The sequence below is a fragment of the Lepus europaeus genome, chromosome 7, assembly GCF_033115175.1.
Source record: "Lepus europaeus isolate LE1 chromosome 7, mLepTim1.pri, whole genome shotgun sequence".
In the NCBI taxonomy this organism is placed as follows: Eukaryota; Metazoa; Chordata; class Mammalia; order Lagomorpha; family Leporidae; genus Lepus; species Lepus europaeus.
The window spans coordinates 114310211-114332484 of NC_084833.1; the positions used below are offsets into that span (position 1 = coordinate 114310211).

General features: G+C 42.3%; 1 protein-coding gene across 1 annotated transcript in view; it reads left to right on the plus strand.

Moving 5' to 3' along the window:
• Window positions 1-20882, plus strand: part of STT3A (STT3 oligosaccharyltransferase complex catalytic subunit A) — a 34819-nt gene extending 13937 nt beyond the window's left edge. Inside the window, exons 8-18 of the mRNA XM_062197284.1 lie at window positions 766-930; window positions 2492-2672; window positions 3412-3567; window positions 8394-8485; window positions 9430-9585; window positions 9798-9986; window positions 10682-10798; window positions 10912-11014; window positions 14708-14896; window positions 16341-16456; window positions 18025-20882. Coding sequence (XP_062053268.1) covers window positions 766-930; window positions 2492-2672; window positions 3412-3567; window positions 8394-8485; window positions 9430-9585; window positions 9798-9986; window positions 10682-10798; window positions 10912-11014; window positions 14708-14896; window positions 16341-16456; window positions 18025-18063 — 1503 coding nt within the window. The 3' untranslated portion in view covers window positions 18064-20882. The remainder of the gene's footprint in view (window positions 1-765; window positions 931-2491; window positions 2673-3411; window positions 3568-8393; window positions 8486-9429; window positions 9586-9797; window positions 9987-10681; window positions 10799-10911; window positions 11015-14707; window positions 14897-16340; window positions 16457-18024) is intronic.
• The last annotated feature ends 1392 nt before the right edge of the window (window positions 20883-22274 follow it).

The following is a 22274-nucleotide window of genomic DNA, read 5'->3' on the forward strand; positions in this document are numbered from 1 at the left end:
TAGCAGGAAGCTAGATCAGAAATAGAGCAACCAGGTAGCAGCTTAACCTGCCATGCCGCAACACTGGCCCCATTCAACTTTCTTTTCTGATATTTTCCCCTAAAATTTTTCCCCATCTAATAAGTTTTTTCTTTTTCTTTTTAAATATTTATTGTATTTGGAAGGCATAGCGGCAGAGAGAGAGACAGAGAAAGATCTTCCATCTGTTGGTTCACTCCCCAAATCACCATGATGATCGAGGCTGGGCCTGGTCAAAGCCAGGAGCCAGTAGCTCATCCAACTCTCCTGTATGGGTGGTAGGGACCCAGTTTGAACCACAGCTATGATACGGGATGCTGGTGTTGCATGTGGCAGCTTAACCCGCTGAGCCACAATGCTGGCCCCTTTATTGTATTTTCCCTTTCAATCTTATGTTTATACTTAAGGTGTTTCCGTTAACTACTTCTGTGTGCGTATGTATCCCTAAATCCTTTGTGTGACTTTATACTAGATTGCATCTAGGTTACCCGAGACTTGGGTACTTTTTGTTACGTGATCATGACATCAGTAGCTACAAGGAAGCAGGACTGAGATACAGTAATAGGTTTGAATTTTTTTTCCTACTTAAAAAGTTACTTAAACTTTTTAAGTTACTTGGCAAAGTTAAAGTTTATAGTTAGTATTATGAGATGCTCTTTAAAAAGGCCACAGGTGATATTCTAAGGTACACTGATGGTGGTCTGAGGAGGAGTGCTCAGAGGAACTGTTGTTTCTCTCCTGCTGTAGGTCTCTTCATGGGGGGGTTATGTGTTCCTGATCAACTTGATCCCGCTCCACGTCCTGGTGCTGATGCTCACAGGCCGTTTCTCCCATCGAATCTACGTGGCCTACTGTACCGTCTACTGCCTGGGTACCATACTTTCCATGCAGATCTCCTTTGTGGGTTTCCAGGTGAGCCCTAGACCGAGTGCAGTTTTTAGCTTCTACTTTTTCTAAGCATTTCCAACTACATTGATTGATCTTGGGTTCTTTTAAGAAGAGTAAGACATGTTCACAGCTCTGATCTTGGACTGCTTGTGTTAACTGAAGCAACAGAAGTATTGATCATTATAGTCTGCTTTCAGGAACAGGTTAAAATATATTTGTTCCAGGAGGTTTGAAGTCAGTGACTCTTACTTTGGCTTAAGTTTATGGGAGGTGGAGGGATGTTTTGTTTGAGCTGTGTTGATGTGAGTGTTCAAAACTGTGTTTTCCCATCTTTTGTAATTACAGTGACCTAATTTAATAGCAGTGGATCCCCATGTTTATATTGAGGACTTTGTGCAAGTCCTTCAGGAAGCAAAGTACATACCTTTTAACCTCATTACTCCATAGGGTAAACAAACAGCTATTAAATCAGAATAATATGTGATTTCCCATTAGAATTCTCATGAAAGTAGAACCATTATTCTGAGGTCAGCAAATATTTCTTTATTGATTGCCTAGTACATGCAATTTGCTAATGACTAGGAAATTTAAAAAAGTAAAATTATGATTCCAGTCCTTAAGACAGTCTCTTTTAGTGGGGGGAGGGTGGGGAGGAGGTAGAGTTACAGATGGCTGCAGTGGCCAGGGCTGGGCCAGGCTGAAGCCAGAGCCAGGAGCCAGGTCTCCCATATGGGTTGCAGGGTTCCAAGGACTTGGGCCATCTTCTGCTGCTTTTCCCAGGCCATTAGCAGAGAGCTGGATTAAAGTGGACCAGCCGGGACTCAAACTGGCACCCATATGGGATGCGGGCGTCGCAAGCAGTGGCTTTACCCACAACACCAGCCTCAGTTTCCAAATTCTTAAGCACAGATTTGTTTAGTGATATAATCTCATTCTTACTTGTTTTGAGCCTCTTCCTGCTTTGTGTGTCTGAAAAAAGAATTTAGAAGAAGAAACAAACCACTTGCCATTGTATTTGCAAATATAAAGATTTTTCCAACCAGCTGAATCTTGTAACACAGGTTAAAGATGAGGGTGAAATAGTTTGCCTTTAAGAATTAAGAGATGTTCTAAATCAATTTTCTTGACTTTTCTGCATGCTGTCTTAACATCCCCACTGATTGTGATGCCCACTAGAGTTTGAGAACTGCTAGTCTAAAGCAAAGAATGATGAAGTGCTAGAAGAGATCTGAAGTGCTGAGGAATGTAGTGGGGAGCGATGGGTTTGGCAGATTAGGAAGAGATGGTGTTTGTATTGGACCTTGAATGATGAAAATTTCAGTGAATGGAAATTCAGGGGAAATTGCAGTTTATATTAAGGAAATGACTATGATAATGTATGGTATGTTCTTAGGCACTCCTGAAATATCTTTTAAAAAATGTGGCAGGTGAATGAAACCCTCCCTAAATTGGCCCTGCCTTCTTTGGGGATCTCAGAACTCATTTTGACCCTTTGGCCTGAACTAGATCAGGATAATGCAGTTCTGGGCTGGACGCACTGGTTTTTCCCTGAATATTATCACCATCCATTTGCTTTTCCCTGCAGCCTGTCCTTTCGTCGGAGCACATGGCAGCCTTTGGGGTCTTTGGCCTCTGCCAGATACATGCCTTTGTGGATTACCTGCGCAGCAAGTTGAACCCACAGCAATTTGAAGTTCTTTTCCGGAGTGTCATCTCCTTGGTGGGCTTTGTCCTCCTCACTGTGGGAGCTCTCCTCATGCTGACAGGTAGGGAAAGCTCACATTCAGTGCAAATGGAATAACTCTGGAAAGAAAGTATTTTGTGACCACAGAAGATTCTTTCCTGTTTGTTTATTTCAAGCCCATGATGTCCTACTTTTTAACATCTAATCCACTTGTCAGCCCAGCACAGCAGAGAGTGTCTTGTTAGAGTAGCTCTTAATCATAGCTGGTGAAAGGGCTGTACCTTACCTTAGTAATCTTACCTTCTTTATTTATTTTCTACTGATTGAGTGGTAGAAATCCTTATTTTGAGTATTTACTCTACAAAGTGGCACCCATCTAATCCGATGGGAACTAAATCATGCTGTACTTTTATTTCTCCATTGTTCGCACTTCTTCTCAGAGGCCAATTTGATTTTGCTCAAGTCTCTGTGCATTGGCCAACTCAGAGCAGGGCCAGAGGACAGTTGACTTGGTCTTCTCTACAGTTGGTCTTGGTCTGACCAGATTTCACCTAAAGCCCTTCCGTTTGGCATTTCTACCTCTGTCCTCTGAACTTATGTGCAGCCTGACTTTATCCTCCTGACTGTGCTGATGAGAGCACTGTCAAGTTGGAAAGAAGGGAAGGAGTGAAACTCCTGAAGTATTGGCATTTGAGCAAAAGCCTCGTCCTTTTCTGTCTCTGAGAATCTCATTAAAATGGGATGTTGTCATTAACCAATATCAGTTGTTAGTTTGTTTCAGGACTGTTTGTGAAGTAATTTTATTGCCTTTATGCTGCCAGGAAAAATATCTCCCTGGACGGGCCGTTTCTACTCGCTGCTGGATCCTTCTTATGCTAAGAACAACATCCCCATCATTGCATCTGTATCTGAGCATCAGCCCACAACATGGTCCTCCTACTATTTTGACCTGCAGCTCCTTGTCTTCATGTTTCCAGGTTTGTCTGCCTTGTATTCTTAAATGCGTTTCATCGTAAGAATCACCACTTGATTTCAAGTATGTGAACTACCCTTATCCATGTTTTTGACCTGTCTTATAAAGAGGAAGGTTAAGCATATTTTTCTAACATTTAAAGCAGACTAGAAGTTGAGTGGTTATAGATATGGGCAAGTTTAGAGCCTCAGTTTTTCTACCCGTTTATGTTATAAGTTAAAATTCAACTCTGGGGCCGGCGCCATGGCTCAACAGGCTAATCCTCCGCCTTGCGGCGCCGGCATACCGGGTTCTAGTCCCGGTCGGGGCACCGATCCTGTCCCGGTTGCCCCTCTTCCAGGCCAGCTCTCTGCTGTGGCCAGGGAGTGCAGTGGAGGATGGCCCAAGTGCTTGGGCTCTGCACCCCATGGGAGACCAGGAGAAGCACCTGGCTCCTGCCATCGGAACAGCGCGGTGCGCCGGCTGCAGTGCGCCAGCCGCGGTGGCCATTGGAGGGTGAACGAACGGCAAAAAGGAAGACCTTTCTCTCTGTCTCTCTCTCACTATCCACTCTGCCTGTCAAAAATAAAAATAAAATAAATAAAAAAAAATTCAACTCTGATTTTTATTCAGGTTTTTTTTAATATTTATTTTATTTATTTGAAAGACAGAATTACAGAGAGAGGTAGAGACAGAGAGAGAGGTCTTCCATCGGCTGGTTCACTCCCCAGATGGCCGCAATGGCCAGAGCTGCACCAATCTGAAGCCAGGAGCCAGGAGCCTGTTCCAGGTCTCTCACGCGAGTGCAAGGGCCCAAGAACCTGAGCTATCTTCTGTTGCTATCCCAGGCCATAGCAGAGAGCTGGATTGGAAGTGGAGCAGCCAGGACTTGAACCTATGCCCATATGGGATGCCAGCTCTTCAGACCAGGGCTTTAACCCACTGTGCCACAGCGCCGGCCGCGGTCCTCTCTCTTCACCTCATTTTTCCTCATGGCAACACTGAAGTTCCAAAATGGGCACTGCTGAAGCCTTTTCCCTAAGTTACCTGGCCAATCCACATACATTAGAATTTACCAACATTAAGGATCTTTCTTTTATAAAATAGCAATTTTTTCTCATTGTGAAAATAGCTTGTATATTGTAAAAATATATATGTAAGTATAAACGAAAAAAGGAAAAATTGCAGTTCTCACCACACATCTCTTGACACATTTTTTTAAAGATTTATTTATTTATTTGAAAGGTAGAGTTATAGAGAGGCAGAAGCAAAGAGAAGGCTTCCATCTACTGGTTCACTCCCTAAAAGGCTGCAGTGGCTGGAGCTGATCCAATCCGAAGCCAGGAGCCAGGAGCTTCTTCCGGGTCTCCCACATAGGTGCAGGGGCCCAAGGACTTGGGCCATCTGCTACTGCTTTCCCAGGCCATAGCAGAGAGCTGGATCGGAAGTGGAGCAGCAGGCGCTGCAGGTGGCAGTTTTTACCCATTACACCACAGCACTGGCCCCCACTAGCCACTATTAATGTTTTAGTTATACATTTATTCAATTATGTTATTTATTTTAAAGATTTTATTTTATTTATTTGAAAGGCAGGGTTAGAGAGAGAGAGAGAGAGAGAGAACTTCTATCCTCTGGTTCACTCCCCAAATGGCCAAAACAGCTGGGGCTGGGTCAAGCTGAAGCCAGGAGCCAAGAGCTTTTTCTGTATCTCTTACATGGGTGCAGGGGCCCAAGCACTTGTACCATCCCTCACTGCTTTCCCAGGCACATTAGCAGGGAGTTGGACTGGAAGTAGAGCAAACGGGACTTGAACCAGTGCCCATATGGGATGCCGGTGCTGCAGGTGGTGGCTTAACCTGCTACACTTCACTGTTGGCCTCATCAATTATATATTTATTTTAAAACATTTGAGAAGCACAGGTACCCAAGCACTTGAGCTGTTGTGTGCTCCCTCCCAGAGTATACCTTAGCAGGAAGCTGGATTGGAAGTAGTGGAGCATTGAGTCAATCCTGGGCATTCCAGTATGGGCTATGGGCATCCCAAGTGACATCTTAACTGTTAGGCCAGGTGTCCACTCTATCCAGTTATTTACTGAATAGAATAGGATTATGTAGCTTATCCCCCTTCTGTTTTCTTTAACTTCATAGGAATCATAGTCTCTATATATTTATAGTCTCTATATATTTATATATACTCTTCTATATATTTATAGAAATATATAAAATATAGCATTTAAAATTTTTTTAAAATACAGAAGTGGGTGCTGGAGCTGTGGCATAGTGGGCTAAGCCTCCACCTGCTGTGCTGGCATCCCATAAGGGTGCTGGTTTGTATTCTGGCTGCTCCTCTTCTGATCAGCTCTCTGCTATGGCCTGGGAAGGCAGTAGAAGATGGCCCAAGTGTTTGGGCCCCTGCACACATCTGGGAGACCCAGAAGAAGTTCCTGGCTCCTGGCTTTGGATCGGTTCAGCTCAGGCTGTTGCAGCTATTTGGGGACTAAACCAGTAGATAAAAAGATCTTTCTCTCTGTCTCTCCCTCTCTCTCTCTCTCAAATAAGTAATAAAAATCTTAAAAAGAAAATACAGAGGTATGAAAAGATGTTAAGAAGGCAAAAGGTCTAGCGTCTCATGTGATAGTATTTCTTTTTTTCTTTTCTTTTTATTTATTTATTTGAAAGGCAGAGTTACAGAGAGGCAGAGACAGAGGCAGAGAGAGAGAGACAGTCTTCCACCCCCTGGTTCGCTCCCCAGGTGGCCGTAATGGCTGGAGCTGGGCCAGTCCAAAGCCAGGAATGTGGAGCTTCACCGGATCTCTCATGTAGGTGCAGGGACCTAAGGAAATGGGCCATCTTCTACTGCTTTTCCAGGCACACTAGCAGGGAGCTAGATTGTAAGTGGAGCAGCTGGGCCTGGAATTGGAGACAATATGGAATGCTGGCATTGTAGATGGTAGCTTTACCTGCTATGCCACAGTGCTAGCATCTTGTGTGTTTTTTTTTTTTTTTTAAAGACTTATTTATTTATTTATTTGAATGGCAGAGTGATAGAGAAAGAGAGACAAAGAGATCTTTCTGCTGGTTCACTCCTCAAATGGCTGCAATAACCAGGGCTGGGCCAGGCCAAAACTAGAAGCCAGGAGCTTCTTCTGTGCCTCCTATGTGGGTAACAGGGGACCAGAAACTTGGGGTATCTTCTACTGCTTTCCCAGGCCATTAGCAGGGAGCTGGATCAGAAGTGGAGCAACTAGGACTCAAACCTGGTGACCACCTGGGATGCCGATACTGTAGGCCGTGGCTTAACCTGCTTCCCCACAGTGCTACCCTGATAAATTCTATTTTTAAAAAAGTGATCTATTAAAAATAATTGAAGGGCTGGCACTGTGGCGTAATGAGTAAAGCCGCTGCCTGCAGTGCTGGCGTCCCATGTGGGTGCCGGTTCAAGTCCTGGCTGCCTCACTTCCGATCCAGCTTTGTGCTATGGCCTGGAAAAGCAGTAGAAGATGGACCAAATGCTTGAGCCCCTGTACCTGTGTCGGAGACATGGAAGAAGCTCCTGGCTCCTGGCTTCCGATCAGCTCAGTTCCAGCCGTTGCAGCCAATTGGGGAGTGAACCAGCAGATGGAAGACCTCTCTCTCTCTGCCTCTCCTTCTTTCTCTGTGTAACTCTGACTTTCAAATAAATAAGTAAATATTTTTTTAAAAAAAGTTTAAAAATTAGTTAATGATTATTTATTTTCATTTTATATGAAAGGCAAAGATCTATCCACTAATTCATTCCCCAAATGACAACAACAACTCCGGGTGGGTTAGCCCAAAACCAAGAGCCTAGAACTCGATCTGAGTCTCTTGAGCTGTTGTTACCTGCTGCCTCCCAATATGCTCATTAATAGGAGTTGAAATCAAAATATATTCTATTTTATAAATATACTATAATCAACTCCTTACTGTTAGACATTTAAGTTGTTTATAACCTTTTTCTATTTTATTATTTACTGTTAAAGATTTAGTTATTTGAAAGTCAGAATTACAGAGAGAGGGAGAGAGAAAGACAGATCTTCTGTCCGCTGGTTCACTCCCCAACTGGTCACAATGGCCAGGGCTGGTCCAGGACAAAGGCAGAATCCAGTAACTTCATCCAAGTTTCCCACGTGGATGCAGGGTCCCAAGCACTTGGGCTCTCTTCATCTGCTTTCTCAGACACATTAACAGGGAGTGGGATTGAAAGTGGAGCAGCTGGGACTTGAACTGGTGCCCACATGCGATATCAGCACTGCGGACAGTGGCTTAACCTGCTTAACTTCAGTGCTGGCCCAGATATTTTTTTTTTTTTTAAGATTTATTTTTCTTTTTATTTGAAAGGCAAAGTTACAGAGAGAGGGAGAGACAGAGAGAGGTCTTCCATCTGCTGGTTCACTCCCCAAATGGCTACAATGGCCGGAACTGGGCCAGGCCAAAGCCAGGAGCCAGGAGCTTCTTTCAGGTCTCCCACGTGGGTGTGGGGCCCAAGCACTTGGACTATCCTCCACTGCCTTCTCAGACACCTTAGTAAGGAGCTAGTTGGGAAGTGGAGCAGCTGGGACTTGAACCAGTACCCAAATGGGATGCTGGCATTGCAAGAGGCAGCTTAACCCTCTGTGCCATAATGCTGGCCCCATCTTTTTCTATTTTAAAGGGTGCTGTAGTAAACATTCTTAGAAAATTTCTATGATTTTTTTTTTTTTTTTAGGATACATTATTGGAACTGGAATTGCTGGGTTAAATGTGTGGAATTACCCATATAATGAAGATACTTTCCCTTGTAGGTTCCTATGGACAGGGCTCAGCTGCTTACTTTTCTTCCCTCTTTTGTAGTTGGCCTCTATTACTGCTTTAGCAACCTGTCTGATGCCCGGATTTTTATCATCATGTATGGTGTGACCAGCATGTACTTTTCAGCTGTGATGGTGAGGAATGCTCTCAGTCCTAGCAAACCTTTCAACCTCTAATTTTTTCTGCCTGGTAGGATTCAGAAAGTACTGATGGTTGTGCCAGTGCTTCCCTCTGAGCACTGGAAGGGCTGAATCATAGAGCTGCCTGTTGTTGATCCTTTCCAGGAACGTGTAAGACACATTCTGGTTGTGGGATTGGCATTCAGCTTTCTTGGATTCATGGCTTTGTTAGAAAGCTACTCTTGCACTTCATTGGAGAATGTGACCCTGGGTGTCTCAAAAAGGGAGATCATATTTTTTTCTTGAAGGCTGGGAATACTATCCAATGCAAGATTTTTTTTTTAATATTTATTTATTTGAAAGTCAGATTTAGAGAGAGGGAGAGGCAGAAAGGTCTTCTATGCACTGATTCACTCCCTAGATGGTCACAATGGCCAGGGCTGGGTCATACTGAAGCCAGGAGCCAGGAAATTATTTTGGGTCTCCCACATGGTGTTAGACACCCAAACACTTGGACCATATTTCACTGCTTTTCCCAGGCCATTAGCAGGAAGCTGAGTTGGAAGTGGAACAGCTGGGACACTAACTGGCACCCACATGGGATGCTGGCATTGCAAGTGGTCCTTTTACCCACTGTACTGCAATGCTGGCCTCTAGTGCTAGGAGGAATTGTACGTATTATAATAAAACAATATTTTTTCTACTCTTTTTGATTTCAAGCCACAGTTAGTAAATATAATTTATGTCCTGTCCTTACTCAGGGCAAACACACATATACAGCTGTATATAACTGAAACAAAGTTTAAGAAATACATAACTTCTGTAGCTCTATCAAGTGTTTTCCATTTTCATTGAAAAATCATGTTTAATAAAAATCCCTAAATTGATATCATGATCTAATAGTAGGCTGATATCTGTAAAACACAGATTAGACTGATCATACCTCTTGTGTTTTTTAGGTGCGTCTGATGCTGGTGTTGGCGCCTGTTATGTGCATTCTTTCTGGCATTGGAGTTTCCCAGGTGCTATCCACATATATGAAGAATCTGGACATAAGTCGTCCAGACAAGAAGAGCAAGAAGCAACAGGATTCTACATACCCTATTAAGAATGAAGTGAGAATTAAGTAATGTTAAGGAGAATTTTGGGAAGCTGTGTGTGTGTGTGTGTGTTTGACTTGGGGAGTAACATAGAGCACTGTCCTAAGTTGTCAGAATTGATGCGTGTAGCCCCGGACTTATTTTGATTCATCACATCTACACTGACTGTGTGTAAGCAGCTGTCATGTGCAAATGTATGGTTTACCACATAATTCTTTCTCATTTAGGTGGCAAGTGGGATGATATTGGTTATGGCCTTCTTTCTCATTACCTACACCTTTCATTCAACCTGGGTGACCAGTGAGGCCTACTCTTCTCCCTCCATTGTGCTGTCTGCCCGGGGTGGGGATGGCAGTAGGATTATTTTTGATGACTTCCGAGAAGCGTATTATTGGCTTCGTCACAATACTCCAGAGGTAAAAATGGAGGAGTGGGACTGTGGGGAAGGGGGAGACGTTTGATATTTAGTGAATCATATAACTTTCAAATAGGTGAGAAGCTTGGAGAAATTAGAATTTTAGAATCCTAGTCTTGAATAAGTCTTAAAGGTCAGTCTCCATTCAGTTCAGGGATGTTTTCTATGGTGATCCTGACTGATAATTGTCTAGACTTCGGCTACTTTTAACATTTTAATTTATACCTTTTGAGGATCTGAAATGACTTCCTTTACAGTAGCTATTGGGAATAGCATTTCTGAATCTGATTTGTTAGAAATTAAGAATCTGTTAGTCCTTGCCCATCGTTTCCCATGGTTGGTATTTTTGTGATATTGTCAATAGATTAATTAGTTCTCTAATAGTACTAGGCTTTTTTTTTTTTTTTTTGCTATTTTGCATAATCTTTCACACTTTCCATTCCATTGTACTTGTTTATATAAAGTGATCTGATGTAAAAATATTGGGAATGTTAGATTGTATATAATTTGTGCTAAGATTTCATGATTGTATGTAAATGGTAGAACAAATGCTCAGATTTACTTTTCATTTAAGCATGAATCACTTTATTTAGAAATTGATTAAAACTATCAGATCAAAGGTGCCATTGCACTCCTCTTGCTTCTGGTTTTTAGAGGCAGTGAGAAGTCTGTTATTTCCATTTCCCATTCTTTCAGGACGCAAAGGTCATGTCATGGTGGGATTACGGCTACCAGATTACAGCTATGGCAAATCGGACAATTTTAGTGGACAACAACACATGGAATAATACCCATATTTCTCGAGTAGGGCAGGTAAGATGAAGGGATCCTTTGACTGGTCTGCCATGTCTAATGGGAAATATTCCTCCATGAGGGGATTATCTGACTTGAGATTTTCTCTGAGAATTATACATTTATTTTCATAGGCAATGGCATCCACAGAAGAAAAAGCCTATGAGATCATGAGGGAGCTTGATGTCAGCTATGTGTTGGTCATTTTTGGAGGCCTCACTGGGTATTCCTCTGATGGTAATGTACTTGACTGTATTTCTAGCTGCAGGGCATACATTCCAAGTAAATAAGTAGATGCTATTTTTCTGTTCTTTTACTAATATCTTACTAGGATATTTTTCTGATCTGGGAAGCGCCTAAGTATTTTTAATGAGGTTTGAGGTTTTTGTTTTTTTTTCTCAACAAGTATATGTAAATAATTCTAATGTAGATATGCCATATTTATCTAAAGACATAGGAATAATTCTACAGTCAGTAACACAAAGAACATGAGGCTTGTGAAAATGAACTTAATTAGCTTATCTGTACTGGCTTTAAACCTTATAATTGTCTGCCAGCTTACAAACATTTTATATATACACACACGTATATCTATGTGTATATATATATATATATACACACACACACACACACATATATATATATACACATACATATATATATATAAAACATACATGGGGAACTTCAAAAAGTTCACGGAAACAGGGAATTAAAAAAGTAAAAAATATAATCTTTATTTCTCATCATGAGCTCTATCAAGGTCAAGACACTGTTGTAAGTGATAATACTAGCTGTTTAATCCATTCTTGAAGAACTGAGGATCTGGGTAATTTAACCATGTCAATGCAGTGTGTTTTACTTTTCTTTTTGAAAGATTTATTTTAAAGGCAGAGAGAGAGAGAGATTGATCTACTGGTTTACTCCTCAGATGGCTTCAATGGCCAGAGCTGGACCAGAGCTGAAGCCAGGAGCCAGGAGCTTCTTCTGGGTCTCCCATGTGGGCGCAGGGGCCCAAGCACTTTGGGCCATTTTCCACTGCTTTCCTAGGCATGTTAAGCAGGGAGCTGGATCAGAAGTTGGGACTTGACCTGGCGCCCATATATGATGCTGGCATTGCAGGCTGCAACTTAACCCGATGTGCAACAGCACTGGCCTATGTTTTCCATTTTTAACTGAAGAACAATGGGTGGGTGCCATTTAAGGAGTTTTTTAGATTAGGAAACAAAAAGAAGTGAAAAGGAGTCAAATTAGGATTATATGGTAGATGCCTGATCATTACCCATCAAATCTCAGGCAAAATTGCCTTTGTTTGATGAGAGGAATAAATCAGAACATTGTTGTGATAGAGAAGGACTGTCTGGTGAAGATTTCCTTGGCATTTTTCTGTGAAAGCTTCAGCCACCTTCCTTCCTTCCTTCCTTCCTTCCTTCCTTCCTTCCTTCCTTCCTTCCTTCCTTCCTTCCTTCTTTCTTCCCCTCCCCTCCCCTCCCCTCCCCTCTCCTCTCCTCTCCTCTCCTTTCTAGTTTTTTTCCTGTAGTCCAAAGTAAAATCACAAACCAGTGCACTCAGATTTGGGATTTTAATGTCAGTTAAGACTTCTGTGGTGCTTCCTATTAGCTAAGTATCCTAATAAGGACTGTCTGACAAAGCCATCTAGGAAAATTAATCATAAATCTCTAACATCACCTAACGTCCAGTCCATAGCCACATTTCCCCAAAGGTCTTAAGTCTTCTGTGGCTGAGTTTTCCAACACTGTGATCCAGTTAAGGTGCACATGCTGTGTTTGGTTGTGTGTTTAAGTCACTTGAAGAGTCCTGGCTGGTGCTGCGTGTGTCCTGTGTCCTGGGGTTGTCTGGATGTTTCCTTGTTGTGGTATTTGAGCTGTTTCCTGTGTTTGGTCTGCTGGAGCAGTTAGATTCAGACAGCCTTTTTTGCAGCAAGAATAGTGCATAAGCAGCACCCTGAGTTTTGGGTTGCATCCCACTTGGAGGTGTGCAACATCAGGCTGTCCCACAGTCAGTGATGACAGGGGCCAGTCCTTGCTGTTGGAGGGAGACCCCTCCCTTGAAAGGAGTGTGTTTTCCTTCCACAGTCAATAAGTGATCTCTGCGGTGGATGGTGGTGCTTCAGGATCCTCTGAATACCCTGATCCCCAGTAACCTGCCACCCAGTGGTCAACCCTTCCTGGTAAAACAGCGAGATCCAGTGGTGGCACAGTTGGAAATGGAACTTGTGAATCAAGACACCTGTCTCCACCATATACCAGCATCTGTCAGTGTCCTTTCCTCCCAAGGAAATGGAGGGCTGCCTGTCTGTCCCAGGCTGGTAGCGTGCCCAAGGGGAGAGTGGTGCAGGTCATGTGAGCTTTCTGACTGGTTCAGGGTCTGTGTTTTTAGAAGCTTTTCAGAGTTTTTAAGTGCTGATTTGTTTGATAGCATTTCTCTTTAATGATGATCTACCTTATTGATACTAAAACCTCAGGTCAAGAGGGAGTTGTCTGAATTAGGGAACTGTCTGAGTTGTAGAATAATTCTATCAAATAGGTTTCTCAGACTTAAATACCTCTGATGGCCAAGCAGGCCCTATAGAGGCCCAGGGAGCCTCTGCTGCTTTAATGATTTGTTTAAAATCCCTGACAGTTGGTGTCACATTTGGGTGAAGAAGTTTAGAGTTGAAGGATTTTTACAAGTGGTCAAAATAGCAGGATCCCCCCCATCCCAGTTTGAGTCTGAGCAGGCCCTGAGGACGACGGGGTGATCCTTTCTCTTCCTTGGGGCTGTGGGGATCCCAGTACCTCTTAGGGAGCCTGGTCAGTGTTGGACCCTCTGTGGGTGTGGCTGGGGATAAAGTCATCATCCTTGTCACCGTTACAGTATTTTCTTTCAAGGGACCTGTTGTAGGACGTTTCACAAGTGCTTCAGTTACTTGTTTTCTGGGGTAGGTTAACATTTTCCTTGCTTATACCTTCTCTCTACCTTTGGCCTTGTTCCTAGAATGCATAATGGGAAAAAAAACAGCACTGTAATCCAACAGCAAGGTCAGTATGAATTCTGACTCAGCATGCATGAAAGCAGGCAGCTGGAGCAGGCACAGCGCTGGCCTCTGATATTTTATTATTGCACATCCTGATTTGGACTAGCCACATTTCAGGTGCTCAGGAGCTACTTGTGACTGGTGACTACAACATTGAGTAGCTTAGCCCCCGCTAATATTTAGGACTTTTTTTAAAAAAAGATTTATTTTATTTATTTGAAAGGCAGAGTTACAAAGAGGGGAGAGAGAGAGACAGAGACAGAGAGATCTTACATCCACTGGTTCACACCCCAAATGGCCGCAGTGGCTGGGGCTGGGTATACTTAGGACTAATTGCTTTCTTTTTTTTTTTTTTTTTTAAGATTTTTAAAATTTATTTGAATAGCAGAGTTACAGAGAGAGAGAGAGGGAGAGACAGACAGATCTTAACATCTGCTGGTTCACTCCCCAAAAGGCTATAACGGCCAGGAATGGGCCTGGCCAAAGCCAGGAGCTAGAAATTCCATCCTGGAGTTCTAGATTGGGCCATCTTCTGCCGCTTTCCCAGGCACATAAGCAGGGAGCTGGACTCGGTGCCCATATAGGATGCTGGCTTTGTAGCTGGTGGCTTAGCTCAGTTTGTCATAACCTCAGCCCCTAGGTCTAATTTCAATTGTAGTTTAAGTCTGGACCAATACCATGGATTTGGATTTTAATAATTTCTAAGAAGTTACATATTTTGAGGAAGCGTTTTGCCCATACATCATCTTTCCTATTTTTATAAATTTGAGTTAAATGGTATCATTCATCATTAGAAAAATCAGGTCTTGTCTTAGAAAGTTACCTTTTCATAGGTTATTTTACTATAGCAGCCTTCGTGATGTAGCAGTTTTTTTGTTTTTTGTTTTTTCTCCTAGATATCAACAAGTTTCTTTGGATGGTTCGGATTGGAGGCAGCACAGACACAGGCAAACATATCAAGGAGAATGACTATTATACTCCAACTGGGGAATTCCGTGTGGACCGTGAGGGTTCTCCAGTGCTGCTCAACTGTCTTATGTACAAGATGTGCTACTACCGCTTTGGACAGGTCTACACAGAAGCTAGTGAGTGATGCTTAATAACACGAATAATGGTAGCTTCTACTGTGTAAGTTTTCTGTATGCCAGGTACTGCCTTTTGTGCTTCACATCTATTAACTCTTTTAAATCTCACAACAACCTAAAGATAGATACTAATACTATTGTCACTTTATATGAGGAAATTGAGGTACAAATAAGTTACTTAACTGCCTAATGTCACATGACTAGTGGTAGAGTCAGGATTTAAACTTGGGGAGTCTGGCTCCAGATTCTGTGTTTCTTAAAAAAAAATGTTTAAAAATTTATTTGGGAGACAGAGAGATAAAGATAGATTGATTTCTTATATGGTGATTCACTTTCCAAATGCGCTAGGCCACAGCCAGGAAGCTAGCTCAGTCCTAATCTCCCATATGTGTAGCAGGGACCCATCCACTTGAGCCACTACCTGTTGCTTCCTAGGGTGCTCATTAACAGGAGGCTGGAATTGGGATCAGAGCCAGGATTCAAACTCAGGCACTCTGATATGGGATGCCGGTATTGCAAATGGCATCTTCAAAGGCCTCCCCCAGGTCCTGTACTTTTTTTTTTTTTGACAGGCAGAGTGGACAGAGAGAGAGACAGAGAGAAAGGTCTTCCTTTTGCCGGTGGTTCACCCTCCAATGGCCGCTGCGGTTGGCGCGCTGCTGCCGGCGCACCACGCTGATCCAATGGCAGGAGCCAGGTGCCTATCCTGGTCTCCCATGGGGTGCAGGGCCCAGGGACTTGAGCCATCCTCCACTGCACTCCCTGGCCACAGCAGAGAGCTGGCCTGGAAGAGGGGCAGCCCGGAAAGAACCGGCGCCCCGACCGGGACTAGAACCCGGTGTGCTGGTGCCGCAAGGCGGAGGATTAGCCTAGTGAGCCGCGGCGCCAGCCCCAGGTCCTGTACTTTTAACCATAGTTTTTATTGTGTTTCAGTAAGGGGTATTGCAGTGAAGAAAAGAATGGAGAGAGAGACAAAGGGCTTTTCATTTCTTCAGATCAATACATAGGCAGTAATTTGAACAGCTTAAGTCTTTCCTTCCAACTTCCATTATCTTGGTTCTGCACTTGGGAGAATTTCCGAAGTGGATTCAGGCTTTTGGCTTCCATTAGGTTCTTCTGTGACCCTTTGGTTACCAGTATGTTATGGAGACATGTGTATGACAGTCCTCAGGAATATAAGGGGCTTGCAAGTTAGTCCCCTGTCTCTTAGAAAAGAGATAATGTCAAGGATTCTGATATGCATCATCTTGGACAGGATTTGAATAGGGTAACACTTGATTTATCCTTGTAACTTAATGGCCTGTTTGTAGATCCTACCCTCTAACCAAAAACTGCAGACTGAGAATAACAATCCAGTTAATAGATGATATGCCAAAAATTTACTATCTTTTTAAGGAAATTAGTACTGTAGAAAGAAGTGTGTTCTTTTTTCGTCCCTTTTTAGAGCGTCCACCAGGCTTTGACCGTGTCCGAAATGCTGAGATTGGGAATAAAGACTTTGAGCTTGATGTGCTGGAGGAGGCATATACCACAGAACACTGGCTGGTCAGGATATACAAGGTGAGCAGATGCTATATTATCTCAGAAAGCAGCTCTCACGTTTGCAGATTGGTTCTAGTGCTTTGAAAATGGGTCATGTATTTCTCAAAGTGACATTTCTTGTGATGCCTGTGTCTGAAAAGGCTTGCATCTAAGGATTTTCCTGTTTATCTCAGATTGTTCTTAGTAGACATCCCAGTTGACTGTCGTTTTGGCAGTTGTTGCCATGATGTTTTTCCAGTTGGGGCTGGAGTCATCATGTTTGAATCATTGCCAGATTTGAGGAGTGGGTAGGGAGAAAGTGCTTGTGTGTGTTTTTTTTTTTTTTTAATTTATTTGAGAGACAGAAAGCTCTCATCTGCTGGTACACTCCCATATCAGGTAGGACTGGGCAATCTGGGTCTTCCGTGTGGGTGGTAGAAACTCAATTACTTGAGCCATCATTGATGCCTCTCAGGGTCTGCATTAGCAAGAACCTGGAATCCAGAGTTAGAGAACCCGGGTAATCTGGTGGGGGATGTGGGTATATTAACTGACGTCTTAATGCTAGGACAAATGCCCACCCAATTTGTGTGTGTGTGTGTTTAATTCGATTATTTTTTTTTTCTTTTTTTTTTTTTTTTTTTTTTATTTTTTGACAGGCAGAGTGGATAGTGAGAGAGAGAGACAGAGAGAAAGGTCTTCCCTTTGCCGTTGGTTCACCCTCCAATGGCCGCCGCAGTAGCGCGCTGCGGCCGGCGCACCGCGCTGTTCCGATGGCAGGAGCCAGGTGCTTATCCTGGTCTCCCATGGGGTGCAGAGCCCAAATACTTGGGCTATCCTCCACTGCACTCCCTGGCCACAGCAGAGAGCTGGCCTGGAAGAGGGGCAACCGGGACAGGATCGGTGCCCCGGCTGGGACTAGAACCCGGTGTGCCGGCGCCGCAAGGCGGAGGATTAGCCTGTTGAGCCACGGCGCCGGCCTAATTCGATTATTTTAACTTATTTAAAGAACAGAGAAATACTGATATCTCATCTACTGTTTCATTTCTCAAATGCCTGCAATAGCTGGGGCTTGGCTGGGCTGAAGCCCAGAGCCTGGAACTTAATTCAGTTCTCCTACAGGGGTGGTAGGGACCCAAGTACTTAAGCCATTAGCTGCTGTCTCTCAGGGTGCATATTAGCAGGAAGCTGCAATTAGGAGTGGAGCTGGGACTCAAGCTAGGCATTCTGATATGGAATGCAGGTATCCCAATCAGCATCTTAACTTCTGTGCCAAATGCACTCCCATTTGTATTTTTAAACTACATTTTCTTCAGAATTTATGGCATAGTCATATGAAGTCCATTAGGAGAATGTGCTCTTACATAAGAAAATGTCGAGAACCCTTGATCTATATGGAGGGTAGAAAATTTACATTGCCCCTCAAAGGAGTACTCTAGTACTCTAATCAGAGTAGAGCAAGTTTTTTATCTGTGCTCATTTATCCACAACACTAAGCCAGGGGGCAGAAACCAAAATACTTCCTCTCTGGGTTAACCCATTTCAGTAGAAAAGCTTTCCAAAGTTAACCTGATTATAAATATTAAACTGGCATCTTTATGTTGCAGGTAAAGGACCTGGATAATCGAGGCTTGTCAAGGACATAAATGTCACATCCAGCTCAAATATTCTTCGCACTGAGAGCGTCATGTTTAGGACGTTGAAGATTTTTTTAAAATATGCAGTTTATAAGAACAGAGCCGGATGGGATTAGAATTGTCTGAAAGTTTTGCCCTGGGCAGTATGGGCTGGGCCAAATTAAATAATTTTTATAATTCTGAGCAGGTTACCAAATGAAATGTCATGGCTTTACTTTGATCAATTAAAGGGGGGAATTTTTTTTAAACGTGCCTTATTTGTTTTGAATTATAACTGGTTTGAGGAAGGTGAAAGCCTATGCTGGGTGGATAGAAGGATAGCTCATCCATGTTCTTGGCTTCCTAAATGAGGCAAGTAGTGGCATTCTTTCTCAAATCAGGAAAACTGTCAAGGACTAGCTCAGATCCTGCATATATAAACAATTTTGTTCTTGTTTCTGCATTGCAGCACCTAATACAATGCCTTGCACATAGTTTGTGAATTTTTATCAAATGAATAAATGTGGGACCACAAAAATGCCATTTCTGGGCAAGAAAGACAGCTTTGTTGCTATTACGTATTATTTGCAGTTTCTCCTGTCCTTAGAGGCTCTTTGACCTTAAAATGGACAGAAAGCAATTAGCCGGACCTGATCTTACCACGTGTTCCATGGAATAAGCCAGGGTTTCCAGTTTGTTTTTTGAAGCAGGAATAAATCAAGGGTGACTAACTCTGTGGTTTTGAAGACTGATGACAAAGAAATTATTGTCATCAGTGGAAAAGAAGAAACCTCTCCGACACTATGTAGAGAGCTTAATGATCAGTTCATATTTTTGAATCAGTTTTAATATATACAACTACTTGAAATTTAGCTTTTCGTGCTCTCACTAGCCATGACACAGTAAGTTGCTCTTTGCTCATTTTCTTTATACTCACTAAAACTCCTGTGGTTATTCAAGGTGAGCTCAACCTATTTATTGTTCTATACTATTATAAAAAAAAAAAATCTCAATTACTTGGTTTTGAAGCCCTTGACAGATAAGCTACAAAACAGAAGGAGAATTACTTTTAACAGGTACCTAGAGAAAGAACAGTGTTGGCCTGATTGTAAGAAAAACTTCAAAAACCTTTAAATTCAAAAGCACAGTGTTCCATGGATATTTAATGTAATGACAACTAGCCTTATGTTCAATACAGTAGGATGCCATGTTTTATAACACAAGACATATCACTGATGTATACAGACCCTAAGTCATTAAAAAAAATATAAAGTAACTGCCTAGTCTTACATGGTCAAAAAAATTGGAATTATATGTGTTCTTTAGATTAAGTCAAAATGGTGCTGCCAAATGATATGCTTGGTTATACTTGTAAACCCAGGGAACCTAGCCTTCTAAGCCAATTTATATATCCTGTACTTCAAACTGTGGGTAAGATTTAGATTTTATATAAAAACTGGTTTACCACGTTAATTCAATACTAAATTTATATATAGAATTTCTCCCTACTGTAAGGTTATTCTGAATTTTATCAATCTGATTAATACCAATTGTTGCTCTTAGGAATTTAATTGTGTTACTTTCTAGGCTTCATGAAGCTATCTTTTTTTTTTTTTAATATACTTTTTATTTCCATTGTTATAATGCATTTAGTGTTAAGAATCTCGAATAAGCAACAACACTGTTTTCTACTTCCCAGAGGCTACTACTTTCAGCTCCATGATGTACACATTTCTTGGTTCCACATCATTAAGAAATTGTTCTATTTTGCTGTTTTGGTTTTTCAATTTTAGGCACCAAATATTGACTTTCTGGTGTTGAAACTGAGGATTTATCTCTTTTTCACCATCCTTTTACCCCATGGACACACATTTTTACCATCTTCTATTATAGTTCTAACTATATTTATTATAGTTTTAATTCTATTATAATTTTATCTAGTAATATTTAGTTCTGTTAGTTTAGGTTATGTCAGTATTTAGTTTTTACCTATAGCTATTCAAAGTAAGCCATGTATATACTATTTCTGCTTTTCTTCCCCTGTGTAAGTTATTTTTTCAGGGAGTTTCTTCACTTCTTTTTTGTGCTTGTAACTTATCCCTTAATTCTCCATAATTTTTGCCAACCTACTTTTAATATATTTAGGCACACTAGGTTTTCATTTTTAGAGATGTCTTTTGTTTGGTATATTCCAGTTTGGATTGGTTAACTCACCAGGTTTGCTGCATACCTCTTGGGTTGATGTAGCCTTTCACTGTCAGACTGGTGTGTGTGTGTGTGCGTGCGCATGCGCGTGTGTTCCTTTTCTCCCTTTATTTTCTAAGATTTATTTATTTGAAAGGCAGATTGACAGAGGCCGTTAGAGACAGAGAGGAATAGATTGTCTGTTTGCTGGTTCACTCCCCAAATAGCTCCAACAGCCTGAGCTGGCCAGACTAAAGCCAGGAGGCAGGAAATCCTTACGGGTCTTCCAGGAGGGTGGCAGGGGCCCAAGCACTTAGGCCATCCTCTGTGGCTTTCCCAGGCACATTAGTGGAGGGCTGGATTAGAAATGAAGCAGCAGTCAGGACTTGACCCACTACTCCAGTAGGGGATGCTGGCCTCCGCCACACTCCCTCTTATCACCTCCAAATACCTTCTCGACAAAGTGTTTGAAGGTGATAAATGTTGAACTTTCTGAATTAAATCTCCTAGTATTCTTTTAGCTTTCCTTCTGGGAGACTTCCTCAACTTTATTTTTCTACTTAAAATAGTTTTTTTCTGCTATATTTTTAGTGATCAAAAGCTTTTTTTTGGGTTTGAATATTGCTTTGTTTTGACATTTTTTCCAATTAAAGACTCTCAAATTCTTGGTTGTCTGCTTTTTTGACTTGGATCCTAAAAAGCTCATTAAAAGGTTTGCTAGGGGCAGAGCTTATTGATATCAGTTTCTTTTCTTTCTTTCTTTTTTTTTTTTTAAGATTTATTTATTTGAAAGAGTTACACAGAGAGGAGGAGAGGCAGAGAGAGAGAATCTTCCATCCACTGGTTCACTCCTCAATTGGCCACACTGGCTGGAGCTGGGCGGATCCGAAGCCAGGAGCCAGGAGCTACTTCTGGGTCTCCCACGTTGGTGCAGGGGCCCAAGGAATTGGACCATCTTTTGCTTTCCCAGGCCATAGCAGAGCGGAAGTGGAGCCGCTGGGACTTGAACTGGTGCCCATAGGGGATGCCAGCACTGCAGGCAGTGGCTTTACCTGCTATGCCACAGCACTGGCCCTCAGTTTCTTTTCTTTTCTTTTTCTTTTTTGACAGGCAGAGTTAGACAGTGAGAGAGAGAGAGACAGAGAGAAAGGTCTTCCTTCCGTTGGTTCACTCCCCAAATGGCTGCTACGGCCGGCGTGCTGCGCCGATTCGAAGCCAGGAGCCAGGTGCTTCTTCCTAGTCTTGGGAGAAGGCCTTGGGCCATCCCCCACTGCGTTCCCGGGCCACAGCAGAGAGCTGGACTGGAAGAGGAGCAAATGGGACAGAATCCGGCACCCCAACAGGGACTAGAACCTGGAGTGCCAGAGCCACAGGCAGAGGATTAGCCTAGTGAGCCGCAGCGCCGGCCAGCCCCTCAGTTTCAAACTGTTGTGATTGGGCTAGACTGTTAAATTGGGAAATCACTGACACTGATATTTTTAGGTTATTTTTCTCTTACATAGGTGAGCGTCCTTTGAAAAGGTTTGTGTATCCTCTTACTTAAGTATATAAGCCAAGCTGTCAGTTTTCTGTTAGTATAGTAGGGAAGGAAAATTTAAAGTCTCAACCTTCAGTGCATAAACTCAATTCTTCTGCTTTAAAGTACTCAAGCAAAAACCATGCCTAATACTTGAAATGCTCCACTCAGTTCATATGTCATGTATTTACCTTTTCTAATATTGTCCTAGTTTTGATGATGACTAGATCCTTGGTGCATGGAGGAATGGGGATAAAAGGGACAGTGGTTTCTTTGTTTCTTATGGTCTTTCTGTCTACTGTTTTTAACCCTACTTTCACCTCCACATTCAGCATTACCTAGATTCAATAATTCAACTTGAACCTTTTGGGATTTCTGAGATGTAAATAAGTTGCTTTTCTGTTTTCCTATTTCTATCTTTGGGATTTATCTTTATTTCACTTAAGTTAGTACCTTTCATCTAAAGGTCTTCCATTTTCCAACATTTTATTAACCATTCTTAATGGTCTTTTAAAAATTTATCCCTTACTATTATTTTTGT